This window comes from Phymastichus coffea, unplaced genomic scaffold (assembly GCF_024137745.1).
Source record: "Phymastichus coffea isolate CEN01 unplaced genomic scaffold, Cenicafe_Pcof_1.1 PCOF00028, whole genome shotgun sequence".
NCBI classification, from domain to species: Eukaryota; Metazoa; Arthropoda; class Insecta; order Hymenoptera; family Eulophidae; genus Phymastichus; species Phymastichus coffea.
The window spans coordinates 274,287-300,051 of NW_026706839.1; the positions used below are offsets into that span (position 1 = coordinate 274,287).

At 37.0% G+C, this 25,765-nt stretch overlaps 2 protein-coding genes across 5 annotated transcripts; one reads left to right on the plus strand and one right to left on the minus strand.

Moving 5' to 3' along the window:
* Nucleotides 1-29: 29 nt before the first annotated feature.
* LOC131662736 (bromodomain-containing protein DDB_G0280777) lies at nucleotides 30-14,814 on the minus strand. 4 transcript variants are annotated; one of them, XM_058932607.1, is made up of 8 exons: nucleotides 14,680-14,814; nucleotides 9,536-9,670; nucleotides 4,278-4,390; nucleotides 2,478-2,873; nucleotides 1,697-1,942; nucleotides 1,322-1,626; nucleotides 1,071-1,251; nucleotides 30-1,000 (listed from the first exon to the last, which is right to left on the minus strand). In XM_058932607.1, exons 1-8 carry the CDS (start codon nucleotides 14,717-14,719, stop codon nucleotides 737-739), a joined length of 1,680 nt encoding a protein of 559 aa, XP_058788590.1. In that variant the 5' UTR covers nucleotides 14,720-14,814; the 3' UTR covers nucleotides 30-736. The 4 variants fall into 4 exon arrangements, with proteins under 4 accessions (XP_058788590.1, XP_058788591.1, XP_058788589.1 ...); XM_058932608.1 differs by having other exon boundaries at nucleotides 1,322-1,563; nucleotides 1,697-1,945; XM_058932606.1 differs by having other exon boundaries at nucleotides 1,697-1,945.
* A 7,624-nt stretch (nucleotides 14,815-22,438) lies between these two features.
* LOC131662898 (cytochrome P450 6k1-like) lies at nucleotides 22,439-24,754 on the plus strand. The gene is made up of 5 exons (XM_058932877.1): nucleotides 22,439-23,058; nucleotides 23,269-23,628; nucleotides 23,800-23,984; nucleotides 24,077-24,365; nucleotides 24,499-24,754. The coding sequence occupies exons 1-5, from the start codon at nucleotides 22,539-22,541 to the stop codon at nucleotides 24,666-24,668; spliced, it is 1,524 nt and encodes a 507-aa protein (XP_058788860.1). The 5' UTR covers nucleotides 22,439-22,538; the 3' UTR covers nucleotides 24,669-24,754.
* The last annotated feature ends 1,011 nt before the right edge of the window (nucleotides 24,755-25,765 follow it).

Consider the following 25,765-nt stretch of genomic DNA (forward strand, 5'->3'; position numbering starts at 1 on the left):
ATATCCTTAAATTATTAAGGCAAGGGCCAAAGCGTTGTGTACATAACGTATACGATAACGTTACTAACGTGACTTACGTAGTATTTCACACAGATCATTGAAAACTTACAACGTGTGTATATAAAAAATATAAACAAGTGATTTTTTTGTTATTTTTGATTAGACTGATAGATTCAAGATTAAAAGTAAAAACATAACACCCGTTCTTTCCACTAAAAAAAATAGATAAAAATTTCAACAGTGAACTATTGTTATCTCCTGACTTTCTCTACAATTATAATAGCGCTATCACTCGCTCCTACCACGCAAAATAGGCATAATTATATTGTAAAAAAATAAATAATACTTCGATCATCCCGAAGAAGTATAGCCGTTCGCGAGTAATGTGAACGTAATCAACGTAATGTGAAAAGGTAAATTTTCATGATAACTTATACAACTGCGGACATGGAGATGGGAGGTTCAAAATCAACGGTGCGTGCGCCAAAGTGTGTACATTTCTAACAAAAATTTACCGGTTAACATTTCGTATGAGACAACCTATAATCCCCGTGAGTTCTACATACAAACGAACAAACAAAATGCCATAATTTCTCTTCATTCGACTATTATCAATCAGGGATGCGCATTTATATTCCTCGTTTTCGTGAAATGCGACTGGCCGAATTCACCAGCAAATACAGTAAGGGATCAAATGCGCATCGATGCTCGAATAAATAAAAGCGCGAACGCCACCTCAAGAGGATTCCTTTTCGTTTTGCGTCGCAGGTTGCGTCGAATTATCATGACTCTTGTACGCGGAGAAGAAAGCCAAAGCTTTCATCAGTTGATAACTTTTACTGATCGGAATGTTACTGTCGTAGAGGCTCTTCGATGCTTTGCAATCGACGTAGAACCACCAGTTGCATTTGAGAATCGTCTGATCGAAGATGGTCGATTCTGGACAAAGGAAACTCTTCATTATCAAGCCGTCGTCCGTTAAGGCACACACGTGAAACACCTGCAAGAGTTTGAGAAGTTGATGTGACGTCCGACTCGACATTTGGAAATACACCGTCGTCAACCCTTACCATGCATCCAAGATCCTCGTCGGCGTAGAGTCCCGGGAAATGTTTCTGGTCGCCGCAGTAGAACGTAGTGTCGGGCAGATCCACTCGGCTGACAAAGTTATCGTCGAAATTCTTGTCGTATCCAACAGGGTAGTACTCGCGCGGCGCGTTCATCACTTTGGTCACTCCAGAATTCACAGGTCTACAATGCCAGCGAAACATTATTTAGCATCCTCGCACGCGTGACAAAAGCAAGGGTAATCTCAGCGCACCTTTTCACCGATGGACGACTGGTCGTGGTAGTGGAGGTGGTGGGCGGTTCCTGTTTCTGTAGTAGCTGTTGCTGCCTCAGTAATATCGCGGCTTCGAGCGCCTCGAGGGTGATGTTGCTCGCCTCGGTGAGTGCCTTCAGCGACGTCTCCATGCCTTGGATCGGTGCTAGCGAGGGCATCAAGGGTACCGACTGGCGCTTGCCTTGGTTCTGTGGTTGTGGATACTCCACTGCGGTTATTGGCTGCAGAGACAGCAAAGTCATTTTGTTCACTTGGGATGCCGCGCGCTCGTCGGGAAGTGGTAGCTGACGAACGGAAAACGTTTTGCATTCGTTAGTTTCTTCTTGAAAATCGTTCAGCGACCACGGCGCTCACCTGATTGAACTCGTCCTTGGGAACCTCATTAGCCGAGTCCTCGAGTAAGCTCGGACTATCGCTGATCCTGTGGGTAAGTTGAGCTCCAGACCCAGGCATGTTGACGAATTGCGGCAGAGCGGCACCACTCGCTGGCTTGGCTTGCGCGTCCACATTGCCTGTCGCCGGTGGGATTGCAGCTACCACACTTGGTAGTCGCGCTGGCATCACTAAGCCACTTGGCACTTGCTGCTGCTGCTGCTGCTGCTGCTGTCGAAAAAGTTATTTTTGATCAACTTCCTTTCTTACGAAATGTTTCCGCAGTAAGGCTTGACAATTGAAAAAAAAAGAACAAGTATGCTTTGCTGTAATTACTTTCTTACATAATATTTAGCTTCTAGTATTTTTCAGAAGGTATATAATTAGACGAAATCAAAACTATGCTCGTCACCGTGTGCTCATCAATGCAAATGCCATTATTCATTTGCTGCGCAATCGCCGCGCCGGATGATCATTAATATCGCTACTTGGACAATAAATGAAAGACAAGTTAGAAACCATGAAACTAGGTATGTGGTCGAGCGACACACGCACGCGCGTGCACTTTCGTGCGACGTAAATTCGTTGTCTCGAGGCGCAAGAAGAGAAATATCGAGCTGACTTGGTTTCGCGAACTGATCGGTGAAAGTATGCTGTCTACGCGTATCCTCGAGCGTCGAACCTTTGTGCATTAGCTACGCCAGTTTTGCACTCGTTTGTTTTTCAAATTATCGCGCGATAATCGTCTAAAAACCGGCCATACCTGCACTCTCTTGACAGGTACCGCCGACTGAAGTGCCTGCTGCGGCATCTGCACCTTCATCTGTTGCTGCTGCAATCTCGCAGCTTCTAATTGTTGCTGCCTCTGCTGCTTCAGCATCTGCATCGCGAGCAATTCCTGCTGCAACTTCTGCTGCTGTCTCCACTTGGCCTCCATCTGGGCACGTTGATGCTGCTTCAACGCGTCCTCTTGCAGAGTCGCGTACGACGGCGGAGCCATTGGCCTCAATGCCGAAACTGTCGAATTCTGCTGAACGACCAAACGCTGTCGCTCCGGTTGTTTTGCCAGTGGTCGCGATGCTCCTGGCGGTAGAGGCTTGAATGGGGGCACGACATTTCTCACGCGGTTCACCTGGCGCATGTCGTCTCGACTAGTCACCTGTCAGGTGAACAACAATGTGAAATTATATTTATGGTTGTTAAATGTTTACGTTATTGCGTCGAACATTGTTTTCTATGCGTGTGTTCATTGATGTTAATTGATGATTGATGCGGTGTGCCCACAAGAACGAATAGATCGGAATATCAATGAACCAATAGCCGGTAACGCGACCTGATCTTTTGATATGAAGGGAGCTGTTTAAAGTTTGCTATCGTAGTTCATTAAGGTTATGTGTATAATTATAAAGGTTCAATGTGTTAGATGAGCTTGTCATCTTAAGTCTTACGCTGCTTACAGACACAGGTGTATTTGATAAAATGGCATTAACCACAAATCAATTATTAGAATCAATTATCAATTATTACTTTTAATTAGAAAACATCGATGATTTATTATTATAACTGATTCACCAAATAATGATTCCAATTATTATTAAAGAACAGCAAGTGGAAGTGAAAACTTGCTTATACCAATTTGTTCATCGACAAAGAGTTAAATATCAAAGGAGAATATTCCGTTCTCAACAAGTCATATCTGTCATTTCTCTCTCTCTTTCTCTCTCTCTCTCTCTCTCTCTCTCTCTCTTTCCCATCGTGCGAATGAGAGAAGTCGTTGATCGCTCGCGCGAGTTGTATAGCATTTTCAAACCGCAAGGCCGCCGTGGATGCACAAAATTGCGCGCCGCCCAACGCCGCGGGAAACTTGCATTACACGGGCGAAAGCACAGACATGTAATCGAAAGTACATTTCGCGATATTAATGGGTAAGCGCGTGTGTAGTTGCGCGCAGTTTGGCAACTACGGCAATGTCGTCTCTCTTGCATTAAAATTTTGACATGTAATTCTTCATGAATGATGCTTTCGTGAATATGCTCATACGACCAATTTTTTCCTTTCAATTTGTTGAATAAACGAAGAGCAAGATTCCAAATGGCTGTTAAGTTTTAGAAAGTTATTCAGAACTTGTTGAAGAAAATAAGCAACGTTACTTGATTACGAAGTAGTTTGAATTGTCACGCGTTAGGCTCTTTGTTGTTTCAATAACAAAGAATGAATTGTTCCCAAGATGTACGAATTCACTTTTTTTTTTTAAATCATGCGATTGGAGTAAAAATATTATCTAGTAATTATAGCTTCGAACCGTTTCAAAGTTCGCGAAAAGTTATTGCATGAAAACGATATGACACGGCAGCTATAAATTTTATGTAAGTGGTTGAATTTCAAGATTAGCGAGACTCGTGTTCCACCTTTTAATAAAGCCGCTTGTTATCAAGTGAATTTTCGAAATCTATAACGCTGTTATCTTAAAGTGAACCCAGGTTCAGGTAATACGATCGATTTCCACATTTGTCGAATGAAAAGAAATAATAATCTTGATATCGAAGTATATTTGGACGCTTACCACATTAGGATGCATGACTGGAACGCCATTTCTGCTATTTACACTACGCCTCCTGCTGACCTCCAAATTCGTCAAAGATTCTCGAAAGCCGAGCTCGTCCCCAATTGAAAAACCTGAAAAATGTAGGTCCCTCTTATTGTGGCCGTAGGTTTTGATCTGTGCGACGTGTGATTCATTAAAACATCGAATTGGGAATGAGGAGGAAGATTTCTTTTCTTTTTTTTCTCGTGTGCGGTGATAGTACGTTAGCAGCCGTATGATGCAAGTTACTCTTCGAGGAAAAATAAATTCTTTGCCCTACTCAATTGAAACATGACCATTGGAAAATTATAATATGCATTTTTATATGAAAGTAGATGTTATGCGCCTTACATAAAACTTTTGAGCAGGATATCGGGATATTTGAATGGCAAGGATTAAGTGTCAACGAAAATCCTATTGCAACCGGTAAAGTTTGAATTGTCCATGAGTATTCTGTATTGAGTTAAATCGATTGAAAAAAGCGTGAAACTCAACTACAATATAAACAAACGTTTAAACGCAATAGTATATATTGCAAGGCTGCGATTGCATTAGACGTTTCACTGCAATCCCAGTACAAAAAAAAATCTTACGCATTTCAAAAGAAATATATATTAAAAATGGTCTTGTAGAGTAAATAATGTTACTCGATAACACTTGTATTGATGACAAACCGGAGGATAACGAGTGCAAATTAATAGACTTGATTTTTTAAATCTCTAATTCCTAGTAAGTTGTAGGTCTTACAAAAGGTTATTTTTAGTCATACTTCTAGACCTTCCAAATTCCATTTCCAGAAAGTCATAATACTACGTGACTGACTCATTGAGCTCTTAGACCCTTTAGTTCACTAAAGCACCTGTTTATATTTTTGAGGTCAGTTTTTTTGTTCGCGAGCAAGTATGCAAACGCGGCAGTCGCGCGTAGCATTAGTTTTAAAAACGAGCTAGAAAAATTGACCGAAGGTCAGCATGTCCACGAGCTCGTTGGGAAATTGTCACGTTACGTCGCTTTTGCAATGTGAACATCGATGAGCTTATAAACCTTCTCCCATGTACATGCTTTTATTACCCGGCAATTTGAGAAAAAAAAATTTCAAAATCTGGATATATAAAGCACTCTCATCACCTGGAAAGTTTAGAAAACTTGTTAAAACTCATCTTTAATTACAAGGCACAGGTAGTGCTTTGGAGCCAGTGGCGAAACGTTTAAAGGATGGTGTTAGAAAGTCGAGTTCATCTGCTAAAGTAGTTATTAAAGGTCTGCGACAGTGTTGCTAGGAATCGAGTTACTGTTGATTTTCATAATAACATATTCATCGGGTCATTCAAGGACCAGTCTCTAATAATTTCAAGTGAAGCTTTGGAGAAAGGCAATTTGTATTTTATTAACAAAGAATTATATTCCACGTCTCCTATGATCGATTAAGGAGATCAGTTGGTGGTGTTAAATAGTGAAAACTATAAATTTTCTTTACTATGTGTAAGAATCGTTCTAATAAAGTTATTCTCATAAATATTTTTCAACTTAAAGTTCTCGGTAAAAACGTTCATTTTCTTCTTTTTAGGCTTCAAAATCTCACGTAAGGACCGGAGAAAGTCCCCTTAACTGTAACATCTTATTTTTAGAGAAAAGTGATTTACCACGCGTTTTTGAACGTGACAGTGAACGAAAATTATCTTAAAAAGTTCATTTTCTATCATTGTGGCACCTTATTTTTTGAAAAAGCATGATAAATTAAGCTTTTTCAAAAAAATGAGGTATTCCAGTTAAGGGGACTTTCTAGTGTTCTTATGTGAGATTTTGGAATCTAATGAGAAGAAAATAAAAGCATTTACCGAGTATTATGTAGTGAAAAAAATGTCCATGATGATAACTTTAACAGAATGTTTTTTGCACCACAGTAAAGAAAACATAATTTTCACACATTAATACCAGCTGGTCATCTTAATGCAGTTGAGAAGGCATGCATTTATTATTTCTATGCATGGTTGTCATCGCACAATGAAAAGCTAAAAAATTTCTCTTAAGAACTACGACCCCATCTCACCGATGAAGTAACAATAGATTAATGGCGAAAAATTTCATTTTTTACTTTTTCAGGAACGCCACCTCAATTTCAGCATACTTCTTTTTCTCGGGTCAAGGGTGGATAGCGATGAATAAATCATACCTGTCAGTCTTTTTTTTTTGGCATCATAGTGGCATCGCCGATTGCGAAGTTCGCATAAAAATCATGTAATTATCGTCGCGCCGTAGGTGCAAAAAAACGCAAAGTCGTCACCTAGTGCAAAGATGACGACATACTATTTTTTCTTTTTAGGATAGCTACATTTTTTTCAGCGGTCGACTTGTCCTTTCTACATGCTTTTCTTAGTTATTAGCAACTATGTATATCCTAAGATCGTCAGGTCAGATATACGCAAAATAAAACATCGGTATCTTTTAACTTAAAATTGTTGTAAAGTAAATTAAGAAAAATACGAAGAATTTAATTTGATTCAGAACGTAGGTGTGAATTTCAAAAACCAATTCTCTCTCTCTCTCTCTCTCTCTCTCTCTCTAACACGCATCGCTGCATGACAAATCATAATTCACACATTATAAAAGTCGAACGTCATGCGGCAAATATTGAAATTTTCTTCCAATGCAAGTTCAAACAAGAATGAAACTTAGACATTGGTGCTAAAATCTAGTCGCACGCGCATAATAAAAGCCTGGTGTTTACCGACACGTTAATGAACCGCGCGTGTGCAATCGAAATCTACAAACTCATCAAACCAAAATATACTTTCTAATCACTGTGATGGCTTATTAATTGTGATGCATATACGGCTTTTTGTTTTTCTTTTTTCTTTCGTGATGATTTAAAATGGGTTGTTTGATCGACGGTGAAATTGTGCGGCAAGCGACAACCTTGCAATTACGTTTTTTCTCTCCCTCTCTCTTTCTCTCTCTTAGATTGATATCTTTGCAGGCTTAAATGATGGAATTGGATGTAAGCTTGATCTGTTATTTTCTAAATGATTTGGGTGTATTAACGAACGAAAGCGAAAAACTCAATGCTTTTTCACACGACCGTGGTTTGTCGAATTTAAATTAGCATGAAATTGATATTTTCCTTTCCCTCTACTAACACATAATTTTCATAAATATGTTAAGGATCCATATCGAAATTTTACAAGGTGAGAGCTGGAGTCCTTGCGGTAAGAATCAATATGACAGTAGAATCAACAACTTTGCAAATTACGTTAGGTTTGCTCGTGCAGATTTTCACGGAACCCTCGTACGCTTATGACAACACACCTTGTTGACATTAATTTAGAGCGCGTCAAAGCGAATTGAATATTTTTTAAGTACGTGCTACCACAACACTTTGAAGGCTAAAACGAACTGTGAATTTTACAACGCCGTAAACTCACACGCAGTCAACTAGCCCATCATGCCCAATGACCACGAAACTACAAAAAATAAAAAAAAAAGAAGAAAAAAGGCTTTCAAAGAAAACGGAAAGCTAAGTTTAGTTCAATTTCATACATGAAAAGTTACACACACGCACTCCGCAGATCTTTCGTGCTGCGAACCGATAAGCAATTCGTTATTGAGGCTATTGCACTTGCACAATTTTTGCTAGTTAAGCGGCGACTGGACGCGGAACGAATCGGCAGCAGCTCTTCAGGTTGTTCTCCAAACGAGATATACCGTTGCTTCTTTACAATTTTTCGCATGAACATTTGGCATTGTTTTACTTCTTCTTCATCTTTTTCTTTACGGCTCGAGCGCATTTCGCTCTACTTGTTACGGTATAGTTCGTCCGCGGAAAAAAATTACAACGCAGCGGAAATAAAAAAAAAAAAAAAAAAAAAAATAGAATTTGTGAGGGTTCGCGTTTTTGCTCGGTGTATGTGTTCTTCAAGGTCGAATTTGTTGTGTACACGAATTTTAAATGTATTTCGCCCAAGCGCGTACTTTCACATCGCGAGGTTATATACATCAAGTCCTCGTGGCGTATTGTAAATGTTGTTACTTTTTCTTCGGATCACTCGCTCGAGTATTTTCAACCTGGAAAATCTTACGAATGCGCCGCGTTTGATGTAATAGGGACTTTACGCGGAGATGAATTTTCTTATGGCTGGTGAGTAATTTTTTGAATTTTTATTCTTACAGCTACTCGATCAGCTCATTTAGTTTTGATTGATGTAATTTAATAAAGAATAAGATTATTTCTAGCATGTTATATTACATTAATATTAAATTACGCGGCAAAATTGTGATATTATGCTATACGAAAGTTGTTTATGGATCTTTTAAAACTGTAAAAACATGTTATTATTGTTGATTTTAGACATAGAATAGGGCTAAAGTGAGAGAACACCACTTACAAGGTTAACTGTGCCAATCAAACTATAGAAAATAAGCTTTACTAATTCAGCATGTTACTTAAATGATATGTAAATACATTCTATAACTTGGATTTTCATTTTACCTAATTTATCAATTTAAAAAGATCGAAAACAAAATTTGTAATAACATACGTGGAAACAAAGCAGGCAAATTGTGTATCAAATTTACATGCAGCATATAACAGGCAGTATACATAACGTGCTGTATATATGTGTGTGTGTGTGTGTGTGTGTGTGTGTGTGTGTGTGTGTGTGTGTGTGTGTGTGTGTGTGTGTGTGTATTTGTAATATATAAAGTATAAATGTTTGAAACACCCATGAAGTTAAAAAAACTTTCTCTCTACTTGTGATTCCAAGCAATCGTGTGCAATGAATTTGCGGCTATGCCTGAGAAAGAGATCGCCTTTTGATATATTTACATGGTTTCGGAATAAAGGCATAGTTACGAGTACTTTTAATGCCTGCAAAAAGAGACCTATAATGTATATATTACTCACTATCAAGCTCACTACTTTCTCCCACAGTCCTAATTGCAATTCCAGAATGCATTAATACTAAGGTTATATGTACAAAACAAATGTTAAAAGAATTCTTGGTCTGTTCTTCAGAAAAAAAGGAACGGAGACATTTTCCACGATACCATCAACTCGACGAAAAGAAAGAGGCGTAACCTTTTTTCTTTTTGGGGCTGTACAAGTGTTTCCTTAGAATCAGTTAGTTTGGAAAGGGCGTTACGTCATGTCAAGGCTATCCCGTTGTGTTTCGATGTTATTTTTCATAAAAATAAAAGATTGCTTTTGGAGGGGAAGTCAGACACGGCGCATACACACTCACCGAGACCAACGTAGCCCTTGACGCCTCCGAGATTACGGACCCGAAAGAGGCCCGACTTTTTGAAGGCACAGTTTAACGTGAAACCAAAGTCCGATTCCAATACGCACGTGCCCAGTGCTTCTCGCCACGTGCACCCTAAAACCAGAATTGCAAAAAAAAAAAGAAAAAAAAGAAGAAAAAAGAAGAAGAACTCTAAACCGGCTTCGTTTTTGTTAATATATATACACATGTCTGCTGCGTAATTCATTAATTAGAAGCATGACGATGTAGAAACGTGAGCCTGGTATATATGTACAAAAAAAAGTGTTTGATCATTGAAATATTGATTTTTTTGCTCGCTCCTCATACTCTGTGCTACTAAAAACTGACGTCACGTCAGTCTCGAGTTTGCGTTTTTTTTTTTTTCATTTGTACTCCTCGTCACGGAAAGAAATTGCAGACTGACCATATAGGCTTTGATGCAATTTGGTCGGTGCTACTATCATAACTTTTGACCTGATTTCCAAAAACACCGTCTTGTTTCACAGTCTTGTTAGCGTTATCTTTTTCAATTGTTAAGCTCCATAACGATCACAAGAAAAAACTAATGAGATTGAAGACGCGAGTGAAAATTTTGAATTTTGAGATATTTGCTTTGGTACACCAGAATTAGGAGCATGCCGCGTAAGTGATTCGCGACATTTGCCTTTAAAGAAGAACACCTATTGAAAAGATCGGAATCCGATCAATGAACTTGAACGTGAATCATTGAATACACAAAATGCATTTTTTGTTTCTATTTGCACGGTTAATGAAATTAATTTTCAATAAAGTGACTCAGGTAACTGAAGTGTAAAAACACACCTGACGATATTTCTTGTCGAATTATACCTGCGTCAAAGAAAGAAACAACAAAAGGGAAGGAAGGAGTGATATTAATACGACGGCAAACTGACCTCGATTGTCTTTTATATACACACTCATTATCATTTATATAGACCGCCCGCGTGAATTTGAAATTCTACTTCTAAACTTCTTGATGCGTGGGAACAACTACATATATAAGTGACTAACGAAGACGCTGTCAGGCGTAAGAGTATATAACCGTTTATCAGAGTTCAACGAACCGTTATGTTTTTCTTTTTTTAAACCGTATTTTGAAACAAATTTTTTTTTTTCGCGTGACATCGATCGAAGGTAAAATTCGTTGAATCCCGATGCTGCTCTGGTTTCAACACGTCCGCTCGATGTTCGTTACCAGCGTATATTTTGCGGTCAGGTTTTTTTTTTTTTTTTTTAAGGTCGTTGTCGTTACTCAACATTTCTACGGGATGATTCAATTTCTACATGACATTCGTATTGTTAGTCAGTTTGAGAATGCGCGATTAATAGACTACAAATAAGTGATGCCTGAAGCTATTGTTTTTCAGAATGAACAATCGCTAAAAGGAAACAAATCTATAATTGACGTGTAAGCCGTTATTGTACTATTCACGTGTTCACAACGCTTGTGTGAATCATCGCTAAAGTAACCGTTATGTATACTTTTCATCGTTAAGTTTTAAACTTAAGCTAAGCAAAATCATTATGAAAAAACATTTGGTTTCTGTACTGACGAACAACGTTTGAGTTGAGTACATTCATCGAAATATAATTAATGATTTTTTGTTAACCAATTAATTTCGGAAGAAGATCTCAATTAATTGTGTTATTGATGAAAGCGAAGATCAGATCCATTACAGTATCGAAATTTCTACAATAATAATCTCCTCTAATCCTATTAAAATTGTTGATGATTTAGTGTAAATTGAGATTGCTAAGTATTAGCTGTTGCAATGAAATCGATGTAACCCAATCATTAATTAACCTTTGGCATCTAAAACTGTTGAATCGATGTATGATGATTTGCAAATTATTACAGCTTGATAAATCAGTCGATTTCGTACAAAAATGAGCGTTACATCAGTCTCGATTTTCGTATCGCTAAAACTTCGAAACGAGACGTTAAACAATCACAACGAAAAAAACAAGATCGATTTACCAACGACGAGTCATAAAACCCATAGCAGCTAGTGCACATTTCACAAAGCTCACTTTTCCTTCGGCCAAAGCGAAGGTTCCACCGAAAAGCAAAATCAGTAGAGCACGCGGGCAGCGCAAAACACCGGAAATTCCTGAGCATGTCGGTTGGACGTCGTCGCACGGCGGCCGTAGCCTAATGACCCACTTGAGACGCGAGCGCTCGCGCGCGGAGCTTTCGTAACGGAGGAGCCGATCTTCGGCATATAAATGCTAATCGCTGCCCGCGTGCCCATGCGACATGCGTGCGGACAAAGGTGTGTCGTTCACTTCTGAGAAAGGACGGGCTCTTTTTCATGTCTCTGCTCTGAAGTGACGCGCGCGCTTGATGACGATGAGAACACAACGAGTGCGGACGATTGTCGTCGAGTGCGTAATCGGTCATCGGTCGGATCGCCGATTTTTCGTCGTGTCGAAAATAACAACGGCGGATAAACATCGTCTAATCGATCAATCGGTCGCGGCGGACAATTTCGCCCGTTCTAACTCTTGTCTGCAGATCTGAAGCTAACGACAGTCTTCTGATTCGCAATCGAAAGAGATGTCGCCGTTGCAAATCAGCCAAGTCGCATCGCGAAATTGTAACCGCGCGAGCGATTATCAGTCGTAGATTCAGCGTAGCCCCAGCCAAGATCTCTTTCGCGCTCGTACCGAATATATATGTGTGTATATATATATGTGTGTGCAACCCGAACGCACTGCGGATTCGAGTCACGCCGAAACGTCGAAAAACTCATTTATTTCTCGACAATCTGCGAGGCGTCCTGCGTTTGCGCGCAAGCGAACCTTCGTGGAAAAGCTACGCGACTGCCGCTTTCTACGACGCTTCTTTCCTTCTTTCTTTCTTTCTTAACGAATGCTCGCCGTTTTTGCACGTTTAAATAAATATAATCGAAAACGGCGAGGATGATGATGAGAACGACGTCGGAATCGTGATGCTTGAAATTTCATATTTCTTTTGTTAATGAAATGCAACTTGTGACATCTTGCCGCGTGGAGCCGACTTCTATCGCATATCGATGATGAAAAATATGACGGTCGCATGGAAAGTATTCCTCGATCGAAATCAGATTGTTACGTTAGATAAGACGAAACTGATACGCGCGCTGCATTGGGACGAATTGCGTTCGTTAAATTTTGCTATTGTTTGTCAAAAAGAAATCAATTTGACACGATGCTACGTATCTACCATCGAACTGACGTTTAACTTTTGAAACTATAAGATGATTTTAGAGTTCGTCGATACCGATCATACTTTTTTCACATGTTTTTTGCAAACGATGAAAAAAGAATTCTTTTAATAAAAGTACAAGTCACTATAATTATTCTTCTTCGCAATAATATCTTCGATGCCCCCCCCCCCTCCTCCCATGTGCTTCTGATTACCGTAGAGACTCGATGACCTCTTACACTTTTTTCCTCAAATGATTGACAGCTGCAATTATGCGCGCGATAGTATAACGGAGAAAAATCGTTCAAATCGCTCGATTTCTTTATGTTTTCACTCTCTGTTTTTTCCTCTCGCGACGTATCGTGACAACTATCTTGACGATTGCATACGTGGAGTGATTATTAACTTTCGATAGCGTCCTATTTTTCCTCTCCCTTGCCTCGTTACAGCGCACGCTTTGCATGCACTTTCCAACTGAAATTGCCGAGTAACGCGCGATTTGACGTATCCGCGAGTCGGCTCCTCGTAACGAGTGTCGTCCTTTCAGGAGAACCAATCGCTCACAGCAATTTCCACGGGTGGCTTGCGTCGCGACTCTTCTCTTCGCCACTTTCGGCGAAATACGTGGGCGATGTCGCGCGCACGGACTTCCGGGGCGAGGGGGGCAAGCCGATCGATTCGACAGATTTTTTGCCGGCAACGGCGGAACGGTGGATCGATCGAGCCGAAAAGAAAGAAAAAAGGTGACGCGCATTGCGGAAAGCGTGCGTTTGTGCAACACGCCGCTCGGAATTACTTAACTCTCGCGCGCGCACTTTTTCCATCTAAATAGATCCTCGCGGCTGTAGGTTTTCCTCGAGCGCACGGATATGCGGTATATACGTATTTCATCGATAAATCATGTGTTAATGAATACTTCCAATACTTCCTTGATTATGAAATGGACGATTACATTTTACAAGTCATTTCACACTCGTCGTCGTATTTATTCTTATTTACTTTTGTTTTCTTTAGTTATGTACATTGCATTTGAGATATATATTATGTACAATAAAGTAAGTTGGTGTATTTAGCTACTAGTATATTTAGCTACTGGAGAGTCGTTAGTTTGAGAGTTGAAAAGTCATGGTATTAATTATGTATAGATACTAGTAGAGTAGAAGTCAGTCAAGAAGTCAGAAATTAATAGCACAGAATATATGTATACGTATTTTTTACACTTTTTTTGAAATAGAACAATGCCCAAAAGAACCTTTTAGAAATGAGATTTCTAATGATATAGTACACGTTACATATACACGTTTTGTAGATGTGTACATTAATCTTAACGTACAGTCTACAAAAAAAGAGGATGTTGAAAAAAAATCAAATTTCAATTTTGCAACTGTAAAAAGGATCATTCGGCGCGAACGAAGCAATCATTTGAATTTACAACATATTACATTGCTGACGCGGAATGTGCTGGATAATTAACTGAACGTAGCCGTGAGTTTCGAAAATACTCATTCGACAGCTTCGTAAGCGGCGCTTATCGTCCTTTTTACAAGAAATATTTACTGCGACACACAAAATACGACCATCAAAGTTTCTCGCACGCAAGCGTAAACAATATGTTTGTACCACCGACGAGATTTACACGGGCGCGGGAAATCTAGTAGGAAAGGAGGTCTCCGGGCCCTCGAAAATGAGGAGGAAACCGAAAGTGACCATACACGCGCGTCAAGTAAAGGCGACCGGTGCAACGTGTGACCTACAACCGGTCACAATCAAAGGCTACTCTACCCACTTTATTTGATACATGTAGCGTACTTTCACTGGATAAAGTGTATCACATCCCGCAAAATATATTGTTTACGCTTACGCGTCGACCGAAGAGAGAAGTAAGTAGGTTACGCATTATTTGGCAGTGACTTACCGACGACGACGAAGAGAAATAGCGTCGTGGCGATCTTCATGTTCGCCAACGTTTCGCGCCGCTTTTCGCGTCCCGACGGCGAAACGAAGTGAAGCGTGGGTCCGATCACCGAGACGAAAAGCAAAAGCAGGTGCTCGCTCGCTCGTGCACTGATACCGTATGAAGGACCGCGCGCCTTCGCTGAGGCCGCCGAAGGGGACCTGCCACCTCTACCGGCAGCGCAGCAAGGCCCATAACACAGCTGAGTGTGGTGAAAGGTTGGGGGTGGGGAGGTATAATTGTGGCCGATCGACTGTGTGTAGCGATGACATATACTCGCGCCGATTAACATTATTAGTTCGAGCGAGTGTGCGCGCCAAGTTTCTTCTTTCATATTGCCCGGGTTTTGGCTTGTGCTTTTACTTTCTTGGCTCTTCGAGTGCGTCCAACGTTATTTTTCAACCTAGACGCTTATGCAAATGTTACCTTTGAAAATATTCTAATTTTAGTTACGTGTGGATGCACTGGAATAATACATTTCATTCATTAAAAAATCCTATTCGAGGCTTAACTTTATTTCGTATATTATTCAATTTATATCAATTATGCTATTATTTTATAAAGTTTTAATTGGGAGTTACTGCTAATACGTAAACAAAGCATTTTCTGTAATATATAAAATAATATTCAAGCAAATGCAGAGTATTACAGTCAATAGCTTGTGCAGTCAACAGTCGAGGGTTCCATTTTTTATATTACGATCTGGATTCGTTTTTAACTATCTCGACGCATTCAATAGGTAACAAAACATGAATTGCTAATCCCAATTTATTATTTTATCCGCTGCTTTAAAGAACTATTAATAAATAATTTGCCTATGAAATCGCTACCGATCGCTCCATAAATCTCAAGGTTCAAACCGATTCCAGAAGATGTCGATATAGAAACGATGAAAGTAAAAGAGAGGAAGAGGAGCGTACGAGAGAGAGAGAGAGAGAGAGAGAGAGAGAGAGAGAGAGACGTAGAAAAAGAGCTCGTGAAAAGGAAAAAGAGGCAGAGAAAGAGACGTGCCGCTGACCCACTCGTCGGCCGGTAACGGGATTCTGAGGTGCGTATGTGAGTGCGTGTGCGTGCAGACGTGAGGACTTCTGTCGGGAATAACCAGAGATTGCTAATAGACAAGATCGATAGATGGCGATAGACGCCGTTTTAGTTGATCATCGAGCATCCCAACGGAACTGCATTGATATCTGGTACTAAGCGGCAGCCCGATTGAGAGAAAGTTTTCGCGTTAATTCAACCGAAGATTAGATGCAAAAAGAATTACTGTCGGTCGACGTTTCACAACTCACGCTGTTTACTCCTTTTTTTTATTTTGATGCCCCGCTTGTGGGCTGCATTAGCACATCCAGAAAAATAATTCTGAATTTCAAATTCGACCATGCTCAGAGTGGATGTGTCGAAACTCGATGTAGAATACATAATTATCGACGTTCTCGTGGATTGAATTATGTGGCCTCGAATTTTCGATCTTTAATAATGATTTCGGACGGTACAATTTCGCTAACGTATGACGAAATTAAGCGGGACAGCTGTCTATAATAACTTTGACGAGCCTCAAAATAAAATCAATTTGCGGTCAAAGTAGGAATCTGCAATTTGCAAAACACGCAAGACCAATCAGTGAGCTTTGCATATATGACTTTTTAAGAGACATCACTTACAGAAATATCTAAAGTATTAATTTCATAATTCTATAATTGATTGCTAAATGCATGATGCAATATTCTCTTTGGTAAATCGAGTTGGGTCACATTTCTTTGGCTCGGGATAAATATTTGGATCGACGTGAACCCGAGAGACCGATACTTCGTGTTCTTTTCTATGGTAAAATTTGAATTTAGAATCTCGAACTTACTTAACAACATTTTTAAAATAATAACTTGAAAAACCATCTCGAGGTATTCAAGTCGTAACAAGTTATCGTTGGAATTTCTCAACTGCTGATAATCGAACAGTTTCTTGTTAAACTTCATTGCTTTTTATTACTATTATTATTCAATTACTAAATTATTAAAATTAGTTCATAAATACAGCGAGATGACATTTCAAATCTAGCTATAAAAGAACTATGGTTTGACCGGTCGTTTCCAATATTTTTAATTTCCTGGTAATTTTTTCTGTTAAACAAAAATAACTCCTTAATTCACAAATAATCTTCATAAAACAGTCTGTATATGAAAAAAAATTAGTATCACAATTATATGAATATTATACTCCACTAAGGAATATTTTTTATTAACTTTGAAATTTTGTGAATATAAGGGCAGGTAATCCCCATAAATCGATTTTTTGATGAAATTTCCGAAACGTCTTGACTACAATTTTCCGTTTTCTTTACAAAAATGTATATTTTAATTTAATTCAAGCGATTTTGAAAAGCTGGTACTCGAAAAATTAAAAACAAAGGAATATTTTTACTAAAAAAAATTAGAAGTTGTAATCCTTTAGGGTACAAATAATTGACATAAAACTGCCATTTTATGATAAACAATTTGGCATTAGAATTATATCAATATTCAATTTTTTTAGAGATATTGAGAAAAGATTACTTAAAGGGGTCATTTTAAGGGTTGTTTTCACCCCCTATAAAATCCCTCCCGTCGATAAAAAAAATACGTGTCTCTTATTTTGTACGTTCTACAACATATTACAGTTACATAAAAATCGGAGGCGGACACCTTACAAGGGTTCCTTGTCAGTTGTATATTTAAAAATTCTTATTAAAAAGTTGACTAGAAAAAGTAACGATACTACATTATCAATGTTTTCAAATTAATTTCTTTTTTAATTTTCTCGAAAACATTTTCTTAAATTTTTAGAAAACCTTTCTAAACGAAAAGAAAATTAGTAAAGTAAAAAGATCTCGACTCTTGACCGAGCACAAATAAAAATGTTTCTTGTTCACTTTAACTTTTAGAATCGTGCGCTCAAGTCTTTGAGTTAGATTTGTTTCAATTAATAAATAGTGTTTTCATAGGCCACATACTCATTCCAGATTTCGAAACTTATAAGAGAAAAAACTAAAGCTTATTCTAAGCACTTCGAGATGAAAAAATGGTTCTATTACAGTCGCTAAAAGCCACTTTTTCGAAGACTTTAAAATTAGGCGTTGACAACCATTTGTGAGGAAGACGATGTTTGTAATGAATAATTCAGTAAGTCATCACCACGCGCACCTGTGAAACTTTAATCTATACAGAGACAATACCTCGATTTTTGAAAAATATCTCCAGTTCCGGGTTCGTACTAATCGCAAAATAGCGGGCGTTGTGGTGGATGAATATAATTGTTTTGCCGAGTAAGTGCTGTATCATTATAACACTTGAAAATCGTAAGAAATGTTTTAAGAAAAAACCATGACTCTTCGCTACATTATAAGCTATGGAAATGTTCGAACGAGCATTTATTGATATTAATAGAACTTTGTGAAAACTTTTTCATAAAATCTGTATATTTGGCTTAGTCGACCACGGTGACATTACGATTTGTACTGATCGTAATGTACAGACCATCGAGACATCGCGAGCGTATAGGCAAAGCTACGTGAAACAATGAATATATGCACTGGTAAACAAACAGCGACCATATATGGTCATTCTTTTCATCGTTTCGATCATTTCGCTCGCTATGGCTGGTCGCTTACAAGTACTGTACATTCAAGGCTCGGCAAGAATGAAAGTTATATAAAATTCATATAAATGGTTGTTTATAAGCATTTTTAAGTATGAATTACTCAACAGTACGGTCGTTCTTGGTTTGCCAAGGTGATGCTACCACTCAAATTACCCATTGTTCGACGAATTCGATCGCGTACCTAAGAGACTTACTTGGTTATCAATGGAGTGGTAATGGTAATATGGTATATGCGATTAGTATATTACGACAAGTAGTTGATTACATAAAAAATTTGAATCACAAGCTAGATACGTGTTAAATAAACAAACTCAATTACTTTGACCTAAACTTTAAGGAGACACTATGAACATATATACAAGATCTAATTAAATCTATTGAGATTATCGCGTTTGCTGGGTGCCAGGTGAATCACAGAACTAACGCGTGCGTTACATTGTACGAGTGCTTTGAGGGTCGTAAGATCGTATCTATATCACTTTTCTCTCTTTCTATCTTATATTTTAGTTATTTGTCCGATATAGATCTGCAACTAAGCTAATGCATTTATTACAAAAATATATTTGTTTATTTTACTCTTCAGAAGAAAGAAAAGACTTTAGTGGACGTATCATTAGTTGATTGGTCAATTCAGAATATACAGATTAATCAACTTTGAACTCCAAAATATCAGCCTAAACATTGTAAATAATTTGATACCAACACCAATTAACAAAAGAAAGAAGTTGGTGTTTTTATATTATTTTCTCATATTTATGATAATATATCAGTTAGTTCAGCGACCGAACCGTTAAGATTAACTAAATAAAAATATACCGAATGGCCTGATCTAGTTTGTACACCTCTATACTTTACCATCATTTACGATTGAATATTCAGATAACTTCTTCACATTTCTACAATTTATAATAGCGACCTTGTGAGATGTTAACCCCAGGCCTCGTGGACTCGTAATCCATCGCGCGTACGCGTGTGTATGGATGTACACGATAATCTTTCCATCAACTAGACTTTTGAAATACTACGCATACTGTGAAATTAAAGTATTTCTATAGGCTATTATTCTGGACGAAAGGGAATCACATCCATGAAATTACCTCTTCAAATATTTGCAGCTTTTAGCCGAACAAACGCTCACGCCATCAAGGACGTATCTTATGAGCTTATAAATATTCAGTGTGCATTGCAAACGCTAAATTAAATTAAATTTCAAATGTTCTACAAGCTTCATTTTCATGACAAATGTTCAGCTTAGATTTTTTTTTACTACCAATTTATGAACTATGTAAGTTACTTGTGTTTTATTTAAATTATTTTGAGGCAAAATTTTTAGCCTTGATGGCTCTACGCGTCGAAAACGTGATTGTTACTTTTTGAAAGATTGAAGCGAAAACATTTTGAGACACTTTTTATAGCATGGTATTTTATAGTTTTTGCCGAAATTAGATATGTACTTTTATTTACTGACTAGGGGATTCCGGGTGTCCTTTTTTGATGAAAATATCGTAACATAATTTTTCGTCAATTGAACTTACGCATTTCGTAACTTTTGAGATTATATTTTTTACAAAGTTAACAAAAATACAGACAAATATTGTCACAGAAAAAAAACTTCTTTAAATACTAAAAATATATCAACTAAACGTATTTTTCATCGCACATCGTATCAAGCAATGACATCGATCAATATGTCATTGTTCGATAAGTATACATTTTACTTTAGTATCATTAACAAACAAAGATTACATTTCCAATTAATCATTTAGTAAGTCGTCTTCGATTAAATTTCCATCGCAGAAAAACCGGTATCAGTCAAGCGGACTTTTTAGCTAACTTATCTAATCTCCCTTTAGCGCGTTACTAGGATGAAAAATCTACCGCACTCAACTGAATAATATTTTTACGATATGCACCAGATATTGTAATCAGTTGCTAAGCCGTTCGAAAAATCTCTCTCTATCTCTCCCTATAAAAACTGAAATTGCATCGTTAAGGAATTTCAGATGGCAGTCAAAGATGAAAATGCAGATGCATTATTATTTTTCACTTTGTTCAGCAGCCGCTTCGTTAAACTTGGATTAATTTGTAGTATTTAACGAGAATGTTCATTTCCTCGCTTTAAGTTCTAGTGCGCGTTGCGTTTTCAAATATAAACTACAGCGAATCTTATCAGTCGTTAGAACAAAGTCAAATTAATTGTTTAATTGCAACGTGTGTTATATGGCTTCGCAGCTACACACCACAACGTCTGAGGGTGACGCAATCTCGTAGTTCTTTGTTTGCCAGAGCTATGATTTCTCGCTTGAATTGGGATAGATTATTGTTGAAACGATAATAGTATCTATGCACTCGAGGAATGGGCTTTAAAGCGGATGACGAGCTAAAGGGAAAGATGGAAAATTATTTGAGTTTCCCTTACTATTATTTCTGTTCAAAATTCTCAATTGTAGCTCTGCACACTACAAAACTAGGAATTGGTTCTTAGCTTGGTTACCTGGCTTCCTGACGAAAAACTGTTGAGGATGCGAGTGACTGTTTCAGAGTGCTAATCTGCCTGTCGGCAGACTCAAGTCAGAGGGCTACATGCTTAATTGAACAGACCTTATTCAAGGACTTGGAAGCGAATTTCCTCCGAAGTCCCAAAATTTCCCTTGAGCTTTGATGGAAAGCACTTGATTGAGGCTTGTCACTAGACATGTCTCGTTACGTATCGTTTGCGTGGCTTTTACCCACGCTACAGTTGGTTATTTATGTGTGTAGAGATACTTACAAAATTATTATTTAAAACTACTTTGTCTATCGGTTTATAAATTGTAATAATTTAAGCTGAAAATTCTAATTGATTCAATAGTTATTTTTAAAGATGCATTTAAATCTTTTTTTTTATCAAATAGTACAACAGATACTAATAGATTTTTTCGTATAATTGTTATTATTACTATGTAGAATAAGCAGTACGAGTGTCAAGAGTTTATGAGTTTTCAAGTAGTCAGGGTATAGTTTTCAGGTTAAAAAAATAAAGAAAGGGATCACGCATGCTTTGTGCCACAATCTAGCTACCAACTTGGGAACAAGACTTTGAGAAAAGTCAAAAAAATAGCGTTGGAGTGAGAGTTGAACCGAGAGTGGAATCCTTATCTACAAGAGCAGAGATGAACACTTCACCGTTACGATTGTAAAAAAAACTTTTAAAAAAGTAAAAAGTTAGTAGAATACTATGTGTAATAGTTTCGCTTTTTACTTTCTACGAGGAAAAAAAATTATTTGTCATTTGATGATTAGTGAACATTAATTATCGGTTTACGAAATAAAATATTTAAATAATATATGGGTAACAGAAAAATTCATAATAAATTTACTCATATATGGTAGTGTTGCATGTATCCGGCAATCATGCTGCGATCGCTGTCACAACCCTTGATATATCGTTTATATAGATAAAGCCGATGAACAAAGGCTTCCGTTAGCCTTAAAATAATCGAGTGCAAATTATCTACATAGACTATATCGTAAACTAAGATAGTACTGAAGTAGGAAAAGTGAGTGACCTTTAGACAATCATAGTAAATGTTTACATATTAGGAAATGTTTCACTAAAAATAATTCAATTTCTAAAACTTTTTTTATCCTTCACGATTAAGCCTCGACCAAAACTTTGCAGGAATAAGTTCATAGATTTAAATTTACCCTACCTTTTACTTGTATGTTTACAATAGTTAAGAAATCAATTAATAATACATTTAAGTGTGAAAAAAGGAGATAAATCTACTAACATTATAAAAATCGAGGAAGCCATTTTGAGGTGGATCACTAGCTAACATGTATATTCAAGTAGTATTTTATCTGATTTTTTTTTTTAAGAAACTTATGTATTTGAGAATAATCTAAAAAAATGGATTTCATTTAATTTGACTATAAACTAGTATCCCATAAAATTACTAGAAAATATTATATTTTATCTTATTATTTACAAATAAATCTATATGATTGATATTGCAATCAGTGATGTCATACTCGATTGCACTTCGTTTGCTTCCAGCTATTTCCGAACTCAAGTTAGTATCAGATAAGTTGTCGCGAAAGAAACAAGTAGTCTGAGATCCTGTAACATTACGTAATAGAAATTAATAGAAATCTGTTTCTATTAATTTCTAGAAATTATTGGTAAATACTTGTACGTTAGAATGGCTATTCTAACAACAAATTGGACACAAGATTTATTTTTCTACATAACTTTATTACTCTTGGGTCTTTATTTCTATTTAACAAGAAATTTCAACCAATGGAAGAAAATCGGTGTTAAGTATCTTCCCCCAAGTATTTTATTTGGAAATATCCGGGAATGTATTCTTGGGAAACAAACTGCTTACGATTTTCTACAAGATGTTTATAAAATTGGCGAAGGCGAAAAGTTGATCGGTTTTTATGCCATGGATCGGCCATACTTAATGGTGCGAGAGCCAGAACTCCTAAGGCGTGTTTTTGTCAAAGATTTCCACAATTTTAGTAACAGATTGATGGCGGGCTATAAAAATGACGTGCTAGGATCGTTTAACGTTTTCCTCATCAATAATCCACCATGGAAACAATTACGTCAAAAATTGACTCCATTATTCACAACGGGAAGACTTAAAAAGATGTTTCATCTGTTTATGGAAATTAACGAGGACTTCCAAATTTATTGTGATAAATTAGATATTGATGGTAAGAATTAACATGCAATAAGGATAAATGTCGAAAATTTAAGCTCAAATCGGTTAATATTTTGTACGAAGTAGATCAACGTAGATAACGTTAATTGTGTTATTCGGACCAAAACGTTTAATCATTCTCCCATTAGACTTATACTTAATCGAGTCTAGCGTACTACTCAAATATGTATAAATATTGAGGAAAATCTGTTATTTTACTCAGATAAAATTGGTAAGCCTGTGGACGTTAAAGAAACATGCGCAAGTCTCACGACAGATTTTATCGGTATATCGGCTTACGGCATGAAATTCAATTCTTTGTTGAATCCAAAAGCCGAATTTCGAAGATATGGCAGAGCAATGTTCAAGAGTACCTACTTACGTCATTTAGAAACCTTAGCTATTTTCTTTGTGCCAGCTTTGAGGCCTTTGACAAATCCGAAATTCTTCGGCGATGGGTCCGATTTTATAATGGACACCTTTCACTATGTAATAAAGGAGAGAATAAAGAGCAGACAGAAGAGAGACGATTTAGTCGACGCACTCATTCAAATGAATGAAAGTCAAATCGATGGTGCTTACAGTATGTATTATTTTATGTTAAATATATGTTGATGTTACACTATATGATATTCAAACGCTGTTACACGTTACAAGAGGCCTCATTTTATTTTCATTTAAAATGTCGCTAAACTCGCAATTACGTTAAAATTGAAATTAATTATTTTTACGGTTTTTTTTCTATCGTAATTAGAGTTGAATCTAGATCAACTGATTGCTCAAGCAGCGATATTCTTTTCCGCCGGATTTGAAACTTCTTCCACGACAATGTCATTTGCTCTGTACGAATTAGCGAAAAATCAGGAAATACAAAATAAGCTACGAGAAGAGATTCTAACTGCTATGGAAAAAGCAGGTGGTAAATTAACTTATGAATGGGTGAGATGTATATTTTAAATGCCGTGATCTGCAAATAATGCTACATGATTGGCGTGGTACAAATTACTTCTTAAACGTTAATAATTGTTCAGGTAACGAGTATTCCATATTTACATATGGTGATTAATGAAACGATGAGATTATATCCAGTGCTTGCGTGGGTGGATCGAATAGCAGATAATGATTATACGTTCCCTGGCACCAATGTAACTATACAGAAAAATACAGCACTTGTGTTACCTATGAAGGGTCTACAAACCGATCCAAAGTACTGGCCAAATCCTCAAATATTCGATCCAGATCGGTTTTCCGATGAAAATAAAAACAATATAGTACCATTTACGTTCTTTCCTTTCGGCCTGGGACCACGAAATTGTATAGGTAATAATTAGTTTTAGTTATTTGCTATAACCTTACGCTTCGGCCACTTTCGTCGTTAAATTCTATTTAAGTATAATTTTTCATTCGTTGAACAATTTTTCACTTTGTTTTCCATAAAAATGTTTTGTTACAGGCGAAAGATTAGGCTATCTGCAGGCCAAGCTTGGTTTAATCAACTTTATTAGCAGATTCACAATTACACCTTGCGAACAAACGCCAAAGACAATTACGTTTGATCCGCTTAGGGTTTTTACTTACACACGTGGTGGCTTATATCTGAATTTTAGAAAGCTCGCGAAATAGAAAACTATGTAATCTGTTCTTTAAGCGCTTTAGTGAAAAAAAAATCTTCAAATAAAGATAGAATCTATTGTTTTCTATTTGTTTTCACAATCAACAACAAACCAAGTAACCTTTAAAGAGATTAGATGATCGATTGGTAAGACGAGTTGGAATATGTAGGTCTGAAAAGAATTTCGTTAGTTAAAAATATATTTATAACTTTTTCGTTTGCAATAATTTAAAAAGATAATATGCAATATCGATCTTACGAAGCACGCAAAATACGCTGAAATTAAAAAATTTAGATTATGTACATACACTGTTATTATTAAATAATTGAATAACTTTGCAGCTGCTCAATATGACATTGTGATTAATTAAATTTGAAAAAAATAATATTTCTAATAGCGTGGAACCCTCTTTTTTCACTCTTAGTATTCTTTTTCATTCAGTTTCAAGTACACGTCAGTCTGGGAATTCAAAATATGTTTTTAACTGAATATCTATTTGATATTGTTGTTCTACTTTTTAAGATAAAAAAAATAAAAAATTTGATTTTAAGGACTACAAGACACCTGTAAAAATATGATTCATTGAATTTCTACATATTACGGAGCGTGCACGAACATCAATTGAAAAATAAGATAATAGTCAATGCACATTCTCTGACTAAACGGTAAATTAAAGATGTCTGGAAGCCGTTATCTTTACTGAATCGAATTGGATCAAACTTTTTTGACTCGGAATAAATATCATGAGTACTGTGGATCCTAAAAATCAAAATCAATATAGTCATATCCTTTGGTATTGTAAAGTGCCATTTTAGATTTTATAGCCTTCAAGGTAAATTCAGAAAAAAGTTATTACTGTTTGATATATTCGCATAGCCTCAAAAAATAAATTGTCGATGAAGGAGTCATTTGAGCAAGATCATTGTACCAAAAATCAATTTCACTATTTAAGATCAAATCTAGGTATTCAAGTTAAAGCAAATTATCATAAACCAAATCATCTATAGTCTACAGTGCCAACTCAAATCAATAAAAAGTCGTAACTATAGAGATGAACAAGAAATTTTTTTACAAAAAAATTACTCACAAAGTTAAAGTTCAATGAAG

Coding starts and splice junctions, on each gene's coding strand:
- LOC131662736 (XM_058932606.1), bottom strand. CDS start 14,719: ATGAAGATCGCCACGACGCTATTTCTCTTCGTCGTCGTCG. Junction 1,627..1,696: donor CCAAGGACGAGTTCAATCAG/GTGAGCGCCGTG, acceptor TCCGTTCGTCAG/CTACCACTTCCCGACGAGCG. Junction 1,001..1,070: donor ACGAGGATCTTGGATGCATG/GTAAGGGTTGAC, acceptor AAACTCTTGCAG/GTGTTTCACGTGTGTGCCTT.
- LOC131662898 (XM_058932877.1), top strand. CDS start 22,539: ATGGCTATTCTAACAACAAATTGGACACAAGATTTATTTTTCTACATA. Junction 23,629..23,799: donor TCAAATCGATGGTGCTTACA/GTATGTATTATT, acceptor TATCGTAATTAG/AGTTGAATCTAGATCAACTG. Junction 24,366..24,498: donor GGGACCACGAAATTGTATAG/GTAATAATTAGT, acceptor GTTTTGTTACAG/GCGAAAGATTAGGCTATCTG.